The 18409-nt window shown below is 39.8% G+C and overlaps 1 protein-coding gene across 3 annotated transcripts in view; it reads right to left on the bottom strand.

The window, feature by feature from the left end:
- The window catches only part of PRKCA (protein kinase C alpha), a 125401-nt gene that overhangs the window by 15415 nt on the left and 91577 nt on the right, over nucleotides 1-18409 (bottom strand). For 2 of the 3 annotated variants that reach the window (XM_071763869.1, XM_071763871.1), the window contains exons 9-12: nucleotides 6116-6139; nucleotides 2560-2703; nucleotides 1717-1890; nucleotides 158-249 (exon numbers count right to left, since the gene is read on the bottom strand). In XM_071763869.1, coding sequence (XP_071619970.1) covers nucleotides 158-249; nucleotides 1717-1890; nucleotides 2560-2703; nucleotides 6116-6139 — 434 coding nt within the window. The remainder of the gene's footprint in view (nucleotides 1-157; nucleotides 250-1716; nucleotides 1891-2559; nucleotides 2704-6115; nucleotides 6140-18409) is intronic. The other variant, XM_071763870.1, reaches the window with a different exon arrangement.

Here is an 18409-nt window from a genome sequence, read left to right as displayed (position 1 = left end):
AAACTTCAGCTTTTGGGCCTTTAAAAACCACCAGGTTCTTCAAAACAGGTCAGCTCAAAATCCATACTGAACCTGGGAAGAATTAAAAGCCCTGATCCTCTTACAGTGCAAAATGAAGATGATGAGATGATTTAAATATAGAAACAGGAACACTCACACTGCTTGTGGCTCCTTAAATTTTCCTACTTGCTGAATGTGATACATGAGATCACCCCCATTCACATATTCCATAACAAAATACAGACGGTCCTAGGATAAAGTATTAAAGTTGGGTGTAAATACATTAGAGAGACTATTAGAGATGCAATTAATCAGCAAAAAATCATCAACATGTGATTATAAAGCTTTTAAGATTATTAGGTCTGGCTGTACATTCTGGCAAAAGTGAGAGATCAGGAAATAGAAGTGAAATGTTTTGTAAACCCTGAACATGATTGATGAGCTCTGTCTTGGTTTGCCAGTTTTAGTGATGTCATTTTATATGTTATTTGTCTACAATGTTTGCATAATTATTCATGTGTAATCCTGTCTGAAAAATCTGTCTCTCTAAAAACACACCTTAAAAAATAAGGATGGTTGAAAATCCTTGCTTTGAGGACATTTCTAATCTTTTCTGATCAGTTTTCCTTTGGAAGATGGGAGAATTAAAAATATCTTTTTTCTACCATTAAAAAGAGGTAAGCAGAAAAGTAATTGTACTTTTTACAAAACATATCTGGTTTACAAAAATATCTGGACCAAGTGACAATAGCTTCATTTCTCCTGGGCACATACTTCAGCTATAGGAAGATGGCAATAAAATATCTTGGAGGGAGCCTGTTGGCAACTAATAAAGTTATATAAAGAACTAGAGGGAAGAAGAAGTCTATTTCTCCCTGGAACCTCATATCCTATTACAGCAAACTTCATGATGCAAGTAGAGGCAGGAAAAAATATTTCAGAAAGGCAGAATCACCAAGTGCCATAGTTGCCACATTCACCTTTTATTGTGATTAATTCTGTCTGCAAATCTTGCATTTGGAGTGTTTTCTGCTCAGAGATTTGTAGACATTAAACAGAGTTTGAAAGTGCCTCTAAGAACACAAACAGCTGTGTTGTGAAATGGTGATGGGATGACACGGGTTGTTTGTGGAATATTACAACCTTCTCACTTCAAAGTAAGTGCCTGCTCTTTCTTGCTTTGTTTTGAGATTTAAAAAGCATCAGCAATGTAAGAGGAAGAAGATTTGGAATAGTCAGGATACAGAATAGCAATCTGCCCCTTGGAGATGTTTTGCAGTGTGATGGGGAAATGTCCACTTCTCATATTTATAAAGAAATTATAAGAAACCCCAAAGCTTTTCCTCTGGGCCAGGAGTGCCAGAAATATAAATTAAATCCACCAGCATTGATTCCTGACTCATCACCCCATGATCTAATGCCAGTCATTAGGACTTTCCCAGTACTATCACCAGATCCTTAGAAGCATTTAGGAACCTTTGGGAAACTGGGCTTAAGGCTCTGACCTAGCAAAACCCCCATTATTAAATTTATGTGTCTGCTTGAATTACTGGATGAATATTTAGGTTTTATATTTAAAACACAAGGGGTATCTCTATCTTCACTATTTTCTATGCCCAGAAGCTCTGATATAGGATGATAATAAATGTTATTAAGCTGATAAAATGGTTATGGAGGGGGGAAAGCATCAAGCAGGCCAGGACAGAGCTCACGTACAACTGTTTGGAAGCAAGAGTGAAGCTGTGTCAGGAATGGAGGTTTGTCTTGCAGTGCCAGGACTCTCTTCTCAACCATTGTACATTCAACATCATCATCCTGAATCACCACATCTTTTTTCAGGATTTTGATTGCATAAAGCTCCTCTGTCCCCTTCCTGTCTGCCAGCATCACCTGCACGAAGGGAAAGCCACAAGGTGAAAAATCTTCCTCCCTGCCAAGGAGAAAAAGGTCACTCACACGCCCCAAGATTTGTGGAGATGATCAAAACTCCAGAAATATCATCCTTACTCACCCAAGGCAAGGAGCTGTACCCATCACTTCAGCCAAAACCAGTGCCAAGCCCCTCTGGTGCATGGCAGGCCCCTTGCCAAAAGCCAGATAAAATGTTAAGTAAGACCCAGGGGACTTCTTCAGTAAAGGGCACTTTATAACAGAAGTGGTTGTTCAGACAAAACCCATCAGCCAAGAGATTTCCAAGATATATGTGTGTATATACATATTTATGTATATTCCTGGTTTTTCCCCAATATTCAGCCTTACCAGTGTTGCTGCCTCCCAGAAATGGCAGAGTCACCTGGGTGGTAAAATCAGCAACTTCCTTACATCTTGCTCAACACTCTGAGGCTTTTTTTTCTTTTTATTTTCCCATTTTTCAGACATGACTGCTTGCTAGTCCTCAAGGAATCTCTATTCCATGCTAAGAAATCCTCCCTCAGGAATACACAGCCCTCTGACTCTAAATTGGGCTTTTTGGGAACTCCATATTCATCCTTCCTCAAGCCAAAATAAATTCAAGCAAGCCCTGAGAAGGTGAGTGGAACAGTCACCAGGAATTCCTACCTTCCCAAAGCTCCCCTTGCCAAGGACCATGAGGAAGTTGAAATCTGTCAGCTTCACCCTGTCCAGATTGTTGGATGGCACACTTGAGTTCTTGTCTTCTGTTGGGGTAATGACTTTGTTACCAGCTGGCCCAAGTTTGGCTTTCTGAAGAACATACACACACACACACACACACACAGAAAAAAGTCAGAAGAGCATCCCCATGGATGGATCCCTGAGGAAAGGTTAGACCTGGAGATGGCCAGACCTGAGGTGGCATTCCCAGGAGAAAGGCTGCATAACAAAATTAGCAGAGACACGACTTGGAAGACTCATTCCCAGCAATACTTTTGACATTCTGGAGTGGATTGGAGTGGGAAAACTGTCTTTATGGATAACCAGATAAGGGCAGGTAATACTTATCTGGTTAGAAGAGCAAAACCAAAGCAAAGACCAAAGCCAAAGAAAAAAAAAAAAAAAATCACTTCTTTTCATGCCAAAGCAGGCTTGTCTGGTGAGTTTGTTTTCAAATACAAAAAATGCTTTTCAAAAATACCATGCTGTAGTCTCCAGAGGGTATTTTAGGACATAAACAGTCTCCCCAATACATTCTCTTTTAAAATCTAATCCTTAAAGTCACTACATAGCAAGAGTTAAGAAACCTTTGACATGCAGTATGCAAAATAACCTACATTAAATAAAAAACAAAACACCCAAAACCAAACCAAACACCAAACCAAACCACAGCACATAAGAATTAATGCAGCAGCTTTCAAACAAGCAATACAATCAACTTTGATTTTCAATCAAGTGTTGATCAGGAAAAGGGAAGAAGGGAAATATTACATAAAAATGGCCTGGGCAAGCCAGTCTGGGTTGCAGGCAGGTGCAAGAGTCTCAGTATTTCCTGAGACACCATCTAATTGCTCAAGTAAGTTGCATTTCAAGTCTCCAAGTCAACAGAAGAAAAAAAGGTAAGACTCACCAAAAGAGAATGCAGGCTACAACATAACACCCCTCTTTCTCTCAGAAATAATACCATATACCAGCAGAAGCAAACCCAAGATGGTTTAATAATACTTTGGGATCTAAGTGCTTCCCCCCATCCATCTAGTGTGTATCTGGTCTGGTTAATATATTTTATATCATTTACATAGGTGTGATATTTAAGGAAAACAGCTTTTCTCCCTGGCTGCAAAAGGACAGGAGTTGTGTTTTATCACTGTTTTCTAGCAAAAGAAAATACTAGAAATTAAAATTTATTCCAAGTCAGACAATAAATCACTTTAAAAGCCTGGTCTAACCTAGCTTTGGCAGCCTCACTGGAAACTGCAAGATTGAAACTTCCCCTCTCAGAGAAGTTTAAAAGCAGGAGATTGAAAAGATGAGTTGATTCATAGACTCCAGCAATGTCAAGTGATGCTCTGATAAATCACCTGAAGCATTTCCAGACTGGTTGAGTCTTCCTGCAGCACCAGGTCCTACACCCCACCAAAGGGATAGGATTCATCTCTTTTTTTTATTTATTTTACTGTAACCCAGCTTAAAATGTGGAATTTCTTTCCTGTTATTATTACTTGCTTGTAGGAAAACAGCCCTTGGAGAAGCCAACCAGGATCATCTGCTGAGAAAATGTTTAGGAAGAGCCAGTCCTGAGCATCAGCCCAAAGCCCCAGTTCTGCAAGGGATGCTTTGCCTGTGGGACAAATGCAGTGGCTGGAATGGAGTTCTTTGTCAGGACAAAGCTCCTTTCCAGGCCACAATATAAGACTGAACCATTAAAAAAAAAGAAAAAAAATTGAAAAAAAAAAAAAATTCCAATAGGCTTTATTTGTCCAAGCTGCAGACCTGGTTTAAGGGGGCTGTGTCTTTGTGATGCTGTCAGGTTTTATCTGAGATAAAAGATCCAGCTCTGCTACAAGAAGCAGTTTCAATATTTGCCTTTTCACCAAGCCAGGGAGATCCAAATCAGGCACTGAATGGAAAAAAAAGGTTTTATTGCTCAGATTTTAACCCCACAAGTGGGTTGTTGGCAGCCTGCTTGAAAAAAGGATCACTCCAAACAAAACTGAAGTTTTGTGCCAAGGGAGTTTGTGGCTTAAATGACCAGAACCTTACCAAAGATCCATATTTCCCTTCCACTGGGCTGCTGACTATTTGCTCATAAACATGCCAAAAAATGTTTTTCACATTTAGCATGTGAATTCCTTTTAATGTTTTCTGGCTTCAGGTCCCATAGTGGGAATTTCAGGACTGTATTGAGGCAAAAAAAAAAAAAAAAAAAAAGGAAACAATAATAATCCAAACCAAACCATTTCACAGATGATCCACTAAGATCTCACTACTGCAACATGTTACAGTCATGAGTGAGCCTCAGGCATATCATTTTGCCATTTTCTTAGTACTATTAAACAAAATCTACTGGGAAAAAATTAGGCTATAGGCATGGAAATAAAATGAGATAAAGATGGTCAAACCACTACAGACGCTGCCTGTGCCACCAAGTTTTTGATGGAACAGTAAGACATCTTTGTGAAATAAACCCTGAAATATCTAGGACTTATTACCTGGCTTTGAGAATTAGCTGCTGTGTATAATCCATGTTATTCAATTCATCCTGAAGTACAAACCTAAATCAAAACATCTTTTATAAGCTTCATGGAAGTTTCCAAACTCAGCAGAAACATCACAACTCATCCCTAATAACTGGTGTTGATGGGTTTAAGGAAAGCCTCTACCCTTGGGGTTGTATGACAGAATTTAACCCAGAACATGGGACAAAGATAAAACCATTTCAGAAACTCATCCAAAGATTTCTGGTTATGACTAAAGGATTAGGAAAATGTCTTTGAGTGTCAAAATTGCTTTACTTTAAACTGCAGAAAATCTAGAAATGGCATAAATGTTGTGCCTTGTTGCCAGGAAAAGCTCAATGTGTGGGGCATTGCTTTTCACATAAAGAACAATTTATATAGTTCAGACACTCCAGACAGGGACCTACAAAATAAAATTACTTTTAAAGCAGTCAAGGAGAGAAGCCCAATAAAAATAAATATACCAGAAAGCCCATTACATTTTAATTTGCATAAATGAAATGTAGAAGCACACACTGATACTTTCCCTGTCACCTCTGCATCCAGGACTGTCCAGGATGAATAAATCTGTTGCTTATTAGAAGGGAAGAGAATGTGTTTGAGGCTGATGCTGTGGTAAGGCCACCTCAAGCACTACAAATAGGACAGAGATTGGGAAAAAATCAGAATTGGAAGATTCCAGGGCTCTCTTTGATAGCTGAACTGTGTGTAAGGAGAGCAACTTGTGGGGTTTTTTTTATGGATATTAAAACTTGCAGAAGTTGAAGATGGCATTCCCAGCATCGAACTCATTTTCGATTTACACTCAGACTGCTTTGCTTGGTATCTTTGATAAAAACACAATACAAGGGGGCCAGGTTGCAGCAAAGAAACCAGGAAACCAGTATGTTAAAGATAAATTAGTCTGCACTGCCAGCAGAGGAGTTAATCTTAAAAAAACCCACGACATGCACATCATCTTACTTCCTCTGGGTTGGACGCACCTTATCTCGAGCAGTTCTTTTACCCTGAAACCACAGGGGAGACACATTTTATATTTTCCCATCCCAATCATATTTCTTCATGGAATCTTACAGAAAGCAGAGTGTGCTACACCAAAAAGTCTTCTGGATTATGGTGGGTGCTTTGTGGAAAAGTTGTCTGGGGTTTTGCAGTAAAGATGCTAGCAATAATTTTTCACCAAAGAGTAACAATTAGGTATGAAATTAAAAGCCTCCTCTAAACCCTAATGAAGCACGTGAAGTAAAGAAGAAAAAGAAATGATATAGGGACTAGTAATCAATGCACTAAAGCTTCAATTGCACTGAATGTTCTCATTAAATCTTTCCAAAACTTTCATATTTCTGTGCAGACAATCTAACAGCACACACCAGTAATTCCAAATATTGTCCCTCCAGTTCCTATCTCCAGTTCAGGAACTGAAGGATTACAGAGCAAAAAGACTGATTAAGTTGTTTTTCCCACTAGCTAATAAACACACAAAATCTGTGAAGAACTAAAGAAAAAAACAAAGAACCCATATTCCTACCCTCAGTCTCTTTAGGTCAATGAGCTACTTATCATGATGTTTAACACCTTGCATCATTAATTTAATTTTTTCTCTGCAACCCTCAGCTCAGTCAGCTTGCCTGAGTTCCTGTCTGAAAAAGGAACAGTGTCCCAAAACTGCCCAAATTCAGCCTCTCCCTGCAGCCCTCCAAGCACAGCTTCAGAAGAGAAAAACCCCACAACATTACCCATGAAAAAATATTCAAGCCAACACAGGGCCCTGTGAGGGGTGCACAGATCGCTGGAGGATGCATCTTGGGGTTGCCATGGCAACCTGCTCTTAGCAAGTTTGGGGATGCCCAGGGGGGAGATTTGGGGGTAACAAATTTTCAAGAGGAGAAAAGTGATAAATGAAAAAAATAGTTCACAACAGTGCTGAATTCCCAGCACAGGTGGGGAGCTCAGAAGGGAGCCAGCACAGGCAGGTCCTGTTTGGAAGCAACAGGATTATTGCTGAGCTCCATCCCTTACCCAGGGGCTCCACTGACACCTGCTGGGAGCAGCAATCCCAAGCTTTGTGCTCTGCTCACACACCAGCATCCTCCCTCTCCTCTACAGCAGATCCCACAGCCACCCACTGCTTTGCCTGGCCACTCACATCCAGCCAGAAATGGCAAATGAAGGATGTAAGAGCAGAGAGCAGCACTGGCTCCAGCCTCCACTGCAAGAAAAAAAAAAAAAATCAAAAAAAAAATCACAATTTTGAAAGCACAAGAGGCAGCAGTTTATGGACTGGCTGAGGCTCTCTACAGGCTTCATCTCGGGTCTCAAGACTTTCTTGAGATCCATGAAGCAGGAAAGTCCTCTTGCCAGGATCCAATCCCTCTGTGAAATCCCTCTAACAAAGTCTTTGCTTCTCACTCTGCAGCAAGTTCTCCCCAGCTCTTTGCCAGACCCCAGCAGGCTCTTCAAGTGTCACTGGGGGATGGAATAAGCCAGCTCATCCAGCCTGCTTTATTCCCAGTATTTCTGCTCCTAATTCTTAAGGAGAAGAATTCTAAGGAGAAGAATTATTAAGGAGAATTCTTCTTCTCTCCTAAGTCAATCATAGCAAAGCTGGAGGTACTCTCTGCATCACTTAAATAAATGGCAAAATGGGTGATGGGAAGCAAGGAAAGGAACAGTCTGAATAGTGACTTCCCAGGCTGCAAGTGTGAAATTAATGCTCAGTTATGTCTGTCCCCACCTGGACTCTACATGAGCAGCATCAGAAAAGCTCAGATCCCAGACAAGTCATAGATGTCACTGACAGAGCTGGCAAAACTCATACAAAGGATGGAAAAAAAATAATTTTCCCAAGTCCCAAGGAAGGATAAAAAGCCCTCCTTGGGTTTTCAGTCATGAGAGCTCACTGGGGACTTTGCTCAACAGGTTGAGCCATTAACAGGCCTTTAATAAAGTCAATAAACCCAATATATTTCAAGTCAAAATCTGGAAGAAAAAAAATTCCCATTCACTGAAATGTTCTACATTACTGTGGCAGCCTATTTCTTCCATTATTGCTTTTCCAATTCCCTGTAATTATAGATGCCATGAAGGATGATCCATTTCCCAGTTTATACAACTTAATTATCAGGCTGCTGAGAATTTAAAATGAGGGAAGTCCATTCCTGTGCCCCAGCAAGACCTCATACTTCACCAGACTGAAATTTAAACTTAATACCAGAACCGACCACAAGCTCAGAATTGATTAGATGAGAGCTTTGTAGTCATGGAAACACCACAGAAAAGTGGGAGCATCTCTCTCTGACTGGAGAGGGGACAGCAGGAATGTCACATCCTGCTCCAGCCTGAGCTGATGTCCTTGCTGGCCACTGAAGGGAGAGAATTTCATTGGCCATTTTACCTGTTTCCCTACAAAAATGTGCTGAGCAATCTGGGCTGATGCTTTTGCTTGAAAATTCCTGGGAAACAGAACAAAAGAGACAATCTCTGCCTCTTGTGATTTTTTCCTTAGCTAAACAGATGCTCAGGAAGAAGGTGGCCACATGCAGCTTTTCCCCACCTAACTCTGCATGGTCACCCAGTCTTATTTGTTCCTTAAAAACCAAGTTAATTGTTCTTCAGCCCCATTTTCCTTGGTGAAATTGCATTCTAGCAAAACTTTTTTGCAGCAAGGGGAACATGGAAAACATGCAAATGAGCAGAAAGCTCTTGATCTGCACTCGTTTCTTTTCATGACAGCAATGTCACTATGGTGAACTCTGACATAATCAGTAAAAAAATGCAATATAGAAAGATGAAAATGCTTTTTTTTTTTACTTCACCAGCTAAAATAGCTGCTGAGAAAATAGCTAGTAAAGAAATTCTTATCACTTCTATTATTAGTAAAAAGGCACAAAAGCAAACAGGATGTTTCATAAAACTATAAATGGGGAGTGTGGTAAAACTCTACTTGAGAATTCAATCTGGACTGGTTTATGTCTTGAGTTTACTTTACCCTTCATTTCCTTTTCTTTTTCCTCTAAACTTTTGTCACGTTGACCCTTTTGGTTACTAACAGTGAATTTATTTAAAGGATTTGCCTGAAAAAAATAATTTTCCCATATGCAAAAAAGATTAAAAATGCCTTTTTGGAGGAATCATGTCCCAGCAGGCAGGAAACCCACTCCTGAAGCACAGCCACGGGTGGTACTGATCCTGTGCTGCTGATCCTGTAGGAATGATGGTATCAGAGGGGCCATGAATTACTTTGGGTTACAAATAACAGAAGAAAAAAACATTCCTACAAAGATTTCTTTGATTAGTAAAACTGAGTTATTTTTGTTTCATCCTAAACTGAGCATTTGCATCCTCGGTCTCTTGCAAATTCACAAAATTATCAGTAGTGAAAAATCTGGAATTAGGGCTGTATGAAAAATCTGATAGGGGATTTTATCAAAATAGCAGCTGCATTTCATAGATTTGCATCTTTTTAATTTGTACATCCCAACAATTTGCATGATTTCATTTCTTCCTGTTGCAGGAGACAGCTTTTCCCTGTGGGAGCTATTCCGTGTTCTTCACTGACCCCTTGTGGTTTCTAACTCCGTGGAGAAATTATTTTCTCCAGCTCAACATAACGTTTAACAGATGTTTACTCTGGATAAAGGCAATAAAAGAATCCTAAAGGAGAACACAACAGCTTAATATACCTTGCAGCATCTCAACACTGCTGCTTATTATGGGGGGTTTATAATCACATTCCCTATTCAAATTATTACAATTTTTTTTTTTTTTTCAGTTTTCTGTGTTGCTGTGGAGAAATTAAATCTATATGAATATATAGATTTATAGATCTATATGAATATAAGATAATAAGATATAAGATCTATATGAATATATAGATCTTGAATACAAGACTTCTAAAACATCAGGCCCAAGATAGTGGTAAAATATAGAAAATTAAGTCAAACCACCATGAAAGGCACCACCTGAAAAGGGATGTAACCATCCTAAAAATCAGAAATGGGGGGGATATTGCCCTGGATAACAAATGTCTGGCTGGGAGTGGTGAAATCTACAGTGGGCAGAGTTTGCAGTGACCCATTTGGCACTGTCAACATGTTTAATTTGTTCAATAATCCTCTGCCCACCTGAGTCTACTTTGGTTTCTGCCTTTATTGCCCCCCACACCATCCCCTGGAACAGAGCAGCACCTGAGTACATGAAATGGCATTAAAGAGGCTGCCTAGGAATAATATTTCAAGAATTCTTGCTGAAATATCTTGTGGTAGCAGTAATAAGACCCCAGACAACAAGTGTAATGCTAGAACAGCAAATCTCCAAGAGTAAAAAAAAAAAAAAATATTGCTTTTTTATATGTTCCTTCCTTTTTAATTATGCAGATGACTGCTAATTTTCTATAATGAAAACCTTACAGTGTAGGATTTGTTTTTTAAGCATAAAACTACTTACAGCATGAAAAAAAAAAAAAAAATCTGTCCTAAAATAATCTTTAAAGACTTCAGTTCTACTTGATTTAGCACAAATCCCTGTGATCAAACCTAACAGCCATGAAAAGCTGGAGACTGGGAGTGATATTAAAACCTTGGGATTCTTTATCCAAAGTCTTAAAATGTCACGGAATTCTTTAACACCCAGAGATGAAGGTGTTTTCTGCATGATGTGAAAATATTTAAATATACACTTTGCACTATTTAAATATACACTTTGCTGGTGGGACAAAAGCAGCCTAAATGTGTGATCAGCTGATAATTTCAGAAGTATTTCTGCTCCTGGACCTCGCATCCCCAATCTGCTCGGCTGTTAAAAAATCAGTTTTGTGCCTTTTCCTCCCTCCTAGCTCCCAGGTGTCCCTTGATCCTCAGGAACAGACCCTTCCTTCTTCACCTGCTCCTGCTGTTTCCTGGCAATTCCCATCTTGTAACCTGGGAACCTCCCCAGCAGTCCCACAGAACCTGATTGCTGACACCTTCCCAAAGCTGCTCTAACGTCAGCAGGGATGAGCTGGGAGCTGGCAGGGATGCTCTGGAGCTGGGGTTAGGGCTGCTAAGTCACTGTCAGCAGCAAGCAAAAGAGGGATTTGTAATAATTCAGGGAAAAAAAAACCCCACAAGGAGCAAGGAAGCAAATCACTGGGTGTTAACTTTCCTTGCTGGAATTCTGTTCCCAAGGACTAAGTGGGAATTTTGCCCGTGAAGCAGCAGCTGCAGGAAACTTTTCGTCCCCCTTTTTTTCCCCCTTTTTTTTTTTAGGTGCCCTTTTAGGGTGACAACTCAGCCAAGGATTGTTGTCAGTTTCTATCCCAGGTCTGGATTTTACAAGGAAGTGATAACATAATGAGGACATGAGTTCCTATTTAGCCCAGGTGCATCTTTTCAGCTGTTGCTCTGGTTTAAAATCCAACAAACCAGAAAGCCTTGCAGCTTCCCTGCATGAAACAAACTTCAGCAATGAAAGCAACATGGGGGTTTTTTTTTCAAGTAAGAAGAGGTGTGAAGGGTGGGGAAGGATTGTCCTCTTCTGCCCAGGCTTTTCTGAGATAAAGATACCAGATAGAGAATCGAGATTAATCAAAAATAAGTTCTGGATTGCATGACAAATGATTACTGGAATATTTGGAATGACAGTCTTATTCTTAGGTTTTTTGGCTATTAAAATATCTAATACAATTAATAACTCATGTCTAACTCAGGACATGAGTTCCTATTTAGCCCAGGTGCATCTTTTCAGCTGTTGCTCTGGTTTAAAATCCAACAAACCAGAAAAACTTGCAGCTTCCCTGCATTAAACAAATTTCAGCAATGAAAGCAACATGGGGTTTTATTTTCAAGTAAGAAGAGGTGTGAAGGGTGGGGAAGGATTGTCCTCTTCTGCCCAGGCTTTTCTGAGATAAAGATACCAGATAGAGAATCGAGATTAATCAAAAGTAAGTTCTGGATTGCATGACAAATGATTACTGGAATATTTGGAATGACAGTCTTATTCTTAGGTTTTTTGGCTATTAAAATGTCTAATACAATTAATAACATATACAATATATACTATATATATTCATGACATATAAAATTCTCTGAGAATAACATCTGATTTTTAAATTAAATATTTGAAGCTTTGAGCTATAACTTGGAAACAGCTCTAGATTAACAGAAATTGTAAAGCTTGAAGATGATCACTGCTTCAATAACCTTGGACAGATTCTCCAAAGAGTTCAGAGCACAGGAACTTCCAATTTCCATTCAAATTGTGACTTAACCAATGTACAAGGCAGAAACTGTGGTTTGTGTCAGTTACCTTCACCTTAATAAAGCAAGACAATTTTTTTTATATACATGCAGATTAAAAATACACATGTGTATGTTCTGAATGTATCTGATGGCAATAATTCAGGGAGGTGGTGTAAGGGATGAGATGGGAATTGGTATTTCAGGGAGCAGCATTTGGGCACATGGGTGAGATCTCTTATGATATAATATACTCCAGATAACAGCAAGATGTAGGCTATTATATCATAAACCATGCATGCTGTAGTATGTAAATATATCTATTTAAATATACAGTGAATATGAGCATTATTTGATCTGTGAGGTTTTTTGAAAGTTCCATGAGTGTCTTTCAAATTAAAGATGCACCATTTTCCATTTGCCAGGACCAGGTGGGATTCATTTAACTCATTCCCTCATTGCATCTGCTGAGGTCTGAGGATCCTTTTTTTTTTTTTTTTTTTTTTTGGTAAATAAACTTCTAATTTGGGCATTACTTTGTAATTATGCAAGACTCAGACTTCAGGGTTTTTTTTTATCCACTAGAAAAGCTTAAACTGGGGCAAAACCCAAGTGCATCCTTAAAGTGAGAATGAAACTGAATTTTAATAAACTTCAAACACTGGTAGAGGGTTGTGTGAATAGAAAGGAGTGGGAGAAGAGCAAGGAGAAAACTACCTTGAAGAAGTGGATATTTACATGACAGTCCTGGAAGAGACAGGAAAGGGAGAAACACTGCTTGGTTAGTCAAGAGCCAGCAAAGCAAAGCAACAAGAATTAGTAGCAGAAATAAGCTAAGACACAGCAGCAAGAATACAGAAATGGACACATCTGTTAGGCACAGAAAAATCACACACACAAAAAAAAAAAGTTGTGAGGTTTTGCCTTGCTTTGCCACAAGCCTTTAAACTTTATAGCAGGGACAAAGAAATCTCTGTTATCAGGTTGATTTTCTCTGTACATCCCTCACCTTAAAACACAACTCACAGACTGAGAAAATCCTCCAGAAATCACGAGCTGACATGAGCTGGGATCAGAGCTGTCTGTCATCTGGGTAGGGAATTTTAAGTTTTAGCTATGGTGAGTGGATGGGAAACCTCCAGATAACTGCATATGGGATTTCCCCATGCCAAGCCATAGTATAGAACAGATGGAGACATCTAACAGCATCTCTAGAATGCTGAAAACTATTCCTTAATGATTAAATATGCACCATTCAAAAATAGGAATGAGTGCCACAGCCAAAAAAAGCAGCTCTTTTTATATCTCTATATGCATAAAAAGTGTGGATTGATGTGCCAGTGATTTTTTGGCTGGTCATGATTTCAGTGTAGCTTAGTGTCTGCTTCCTGAAAAGTAAATGTCATTTTTTAATTTTTTTTTTTTAACAATTTGAATTGTCAGCACTGTTGTTCCTCTTTTCCAAGTCACCTTTGCTGAACTGCCTGAAGTTGCAGCTTCAAAATGGGAATGTACACTGGTTATAGATGTGGAATGGAGTGTGTCTTTTATTTAATTAAAAATAAATAAATGAATAAAAAGTGTAAAGTAACTTCAGAGCAATAGGGGCAAAACCATCACCATTCTTCAATGACTTAAAGAAATATCTCCTTCACTTTACCCAGAGACCAGAAGAATGTCACAAACTGACAAAAGTTTCTCTACAGATTTGTTGTTTTGTTGTGTGGGCTTTTGTTTTCTTTTGCTTTTGAAAGAAAGCTTTATATTTCATTAAAAAATTATTTGTTTTCTTAAGAAGCTACTGAATGAGTGGCTGGAATCTTCTGCTAAAGCCCTGGCTATGCAACTGCAGAATATTTATTGAGCCTTCAGCTCAGAATTAAAACTTCTCTAGGATGTCCTTGTCCTTGATTAAAGGGAAGAAAGAAAATGTCCTTTTTTTGACCTAAAACCACTGTGAAACAAACCAAAATGATGTTCTGATGTTCAGGAAGGGAATGATAAATTAAGCAAAGAGGGGTTTGGACTCTAACACCACTGAAACTCATCAGAAAGCTTTAATTGTGCCTTGAAATCTGTGGCCATCCCCAAATTGCCTCTAAGCACTGACCCCAGGAGAGCTCTGATGGGTAAATAAATAAACCTGAGCTCTGTATGCAACAGCCACATCTATAGGTTCATAAATTCACCTCTGCACAAGGATTAACCCAGGTTTGGTCAAACTAAACCCTGCCCTGTGTACTGGAGGAATAGATCAGGAGCAGAAATATCTACAGCTCCTGCAGCACTGGAGAGGCTCTGGGTGTTTATAGCCAAGTTGGCCAAGTATTGCCTTGTCCCTGGTGTTGGCAAAGCATTAAAAAAGCCATTTTCTCTAGGAGAAGGAATAATAGTTATGTTTAGAAGTAGTGAAATGTCACCAAAATGTCACCACTGCCTCTGCACTCCCAATTTCCAGGTATTTACCCTGAGCTAAACTCCTGGTTCCTCCCTCCTTATGTTTTGATCCTTTCTCTGCAGAAGGACAGGAGAGGTCTGGCTTCTGCTCAGCCCCCATCAGCAATTCCAGTGGCAAAAAGCAGCTCATGGAATGACAGTCCCTGGGAAACACAGCAAAGCTGGGTCAGGTCACTTCTTGGAAGCCCAAGGAGCCCATCAGGCAAGTGGATAATAAGAATAAAAGCTGCTTTTGGGTGGTTTACCAAGCACAAAGGGGAAATCCAGGCTAGAACCAGCATAGGGATCTGGCCCAGAATGATGCTGGCAAGCAGATGAAGATGGTACCTGCTACTCCTAACGTTGACTGGTAATTATTTTGCAGGGAAAAAAGTAATTATCAGAAAATCTTCCTTTTATTGTGGAAGGATCTTGTTCAATTATGCATTTAATGAAATTTTATGGTCCAAAGCCAGCAGCCAGGAGAAGCCACTCACCCCTGATGTCCCAGGTGTAATCTGTCCCACAAACACAATTCCATGGCAGGGCTAAATGTGGATTTATCTCCCCAAGGAAGATCCATGAGGAGGATTCTGCAGGGATCCCCATGGTGGGGACAGGAGTCTGAGCTCTCTCCCAAAAATTCACACACAGAGAGCTGGACTAAAGCACATCACAGAACAAAAGAAAATGTCTGGCATCTCAAGAGCATGCACCAGGAGGAGAGTTACATATCTTCCCCACAGGTGCCTTAAAATGAAGATTATTTTCCCTCATCATAACTTGCCTGGATCACTTCAATTACCCAAGCTGAGTGCAGTGGCTCAGATTGCTCCCATCCCTTAATATACCTTGGAAATGTATCCAGATGTAAGGATTATAGCCACTCTCTCCTTTTTTAATTAAAAAAAAAAATAAATCATTGATATGGGTCATAAAAGCTGCTTTATTTTTAATAACATTTTCCATAATGGTGACGTGGAAAGAGGGGAACAGGCAGAGTAATTAACCAGCTCACTTTTAAACTGATATTATTCCATTATACTCTAAGGTGATATTAAAGCTTTACTAAGAGCAAAATTGCAGGAAGCAGGGCTTGGCAGAACTGAAATTACTTCCTACAATAGGAGTTCTATTTGCACATTTCTCTTTCTCAAATTAAAAAAAAAAAAACCAACAAAACCAATGCCCCAAATGGCAGAAGCTGCTCCAGTCATAAGCAGGTATTAAAACCACAGCAAGGTTGCATAATTTCAATATTCTGCTTTTTTTCTTTGTCTAACCAAATATAATAAGAGGAAAATAAGGCTAGCACAAATAGTAGGTATCACAGGTAAAAAAAAATTGCAGTTTGGGTCCATAGAGCCACCTGGGACTGTTGGGAGTTCCCATGGCAACCTCAGCATGGACAATTATGGAGCAGCTACAATTATTCTGAATATGCCTGTTGAGAACAGAGTTTCCTTTTGAGAAGGCCACAGATAATGCCATTCTGGAGAGAAAATTCACAACCAAAGGTTAAAACCAAATGAAAAACAGTGACAGATTTTATCCTGCCTCCACTTCCTACAGAAGTGTATTTTTAACTCTAAATATTAATAATGATGCATCATCTATAAATCCCTGAAGGCAGATTTGATCATGCTGCTAAATGAGCAGATAAATGGTTCGTAGGTTTAAATGAGAGGTGAGAGCCAGAAAAGATGTGGACTGCTCAAAATTTGTTGTATATAGAAATTACTGCAGCTGTACATAATATACCTCCTTTTCTGTGCTCTGTACAACTTCACATAGATAACACATAAATAGCATAGAAAAAAAAAACTTCTTGAAGTAAAATCTAAAAATATTTGGCCAGGTCACTGCATGATGCCATCAATGAAACCACCTTCTCAACTCTTCCCTCACTTTTCCAATTTGGTCCCAATTCTTGGACAGGATCTAAAACTATGGGGAAATAAATTAATTTTTCAGCTGGCTTAGATCTGTCAGAATGGGCCAGGAGGAAACTTCTCTTGACAAATAGTTTCTACTGCTCCCTTACAAACATAAGAGAAGGGAATGTCTGAATCTGATATTTATTTACTTATGTATAATCCTATACATCTATTTTATGGTAGATTTACACTGCCTTAAAAGAATCTGTGTCAGAAGGGCCAGAAAGCAAAGCAGCAGAGCAGTGAGATCTGTGTGACTAAGAACCATGTGAATGCCTCTGACTTTTTTTTTTTTTTTTTAACTTTTCCTTTTTCAAGACCAGAAATTACTTTTGGAAATTTCACATCTACTGCTTCTTTCATCTTTTATAACCTGAAAATATTCTTTTTCTCATCCTAAAGTTTCTTGCTTTGTACATAACCCTTTACTCTGAAGACCCCCATCACTCATTTTGAGTATTTGCTATTAGTAATGCAATATTTTTGTAGAAATTGTTGTAATTTTGTACTCAAAATGAAGTCAGTGCAGCTTGGCTTTCAATCACACTGTCATATATTGAAAAGTAGACCTGGTAGACTTAATTAGCAAGCACTTTGAAGTTGCTTTTTTCTATAAATAGATAAATGAGAGATAGCCCAGTGTGACCTCCCAATCCAGCTGAATTTTTAACCTTCCTGACAAATACACCCCCCTAGTAAAATGGCAGATTTGCAATCTTCTTCCTACAAGGTTTCAAAGCTTATTTCAGTGGAATGACTTAGATGATGGAACTAAATCCCAAATAGCAGCATATTTCTCAGTGCTATCAACTTGCTCCTTAGCATAGGGTACCTAAAATAAAATGCCTACGTAATCCCAGCCAGAAATGATAAGAAAAAGAACGTAAAAGATTATCAGAGTCATCACCACTGATGTGCCATCCCAAAATAGCTAATAAGTGAAATAACCACCATTCAGACATCTGTGCTGTTATTTTCTGTAACTCAGCCCAGCAATTCCCCTTGCAAGCAACCAAGAACAAGACACAGGGGGTGCTGCTTCCCTCTCTTCCTTCTCACAGTGGAAAACTTGGGGGGAGTTCATAGAATCCTAGAATTGGCTGGGTTGGAAGGGACCTCAGAGCTCATCAAGTCCAACCCTTGATCCACTCCCCCCGTGGTTCCCAGCCCATGGCACTGAGTGCCACATCCAGGCTCTTTTGAAATATCTCCAGGGATGGAGAATCCACCCCTTCCCTGGGCAGCCCATTCCAATGGCTGAGCACCCTCTCCAGAAAGAAATTCTTTCTAATGTCCAACCTAAACCTCCCCTGGCACAACTTGAGACCTCTTGTGCCCTCTTGTCTTGCTGAGAGTTGCCTGGGAAAAGAGCCCAACCCCCCCTGGCTCCAACCTCCTTTCAGGGAGTTGGAGAGAGTGATGAGGTCTCCCCTGAGCCTCCTCTTCTCCAGCCTCAACACCCCCAGCTCCCTCAGCCTCTCCTCATAGGATCTGTGCTGGATCCCTTCCCCAGCCCAGTTGCCTCCTTTGGACCTGCTCCAGCACCTCAATCTCCTTCCTGAGCTGAGGGGCCCAGAACTGGACACAGGACTCAAGCTGTGGCCTCCCCAGGGCTGAGCACAGGGGCAGAATCCCTTCCCTGGACCTGCTGGCCACGCTGTTCCTGAGCCAGCCCAGGATGCCATTGGCC

This window comes from Heliangelus exortis, chromosome 20 (genome assembly GCF_036169615.1).
Source record: "Heliangelus exortis chromosome 20, bHelExo1.hap1, whole genome shotgun sequence".
NCBI classification, from domain to species: domain Eukaryota; kingdom Metazoa; phylum Chordata; class Aves; order Apodiformes; family Trochilidae; genus Heliangelus; species Heliangelus exortis.
This window is presented reverse-complemented; position numbering and strand designations above follow the sequence as displayed.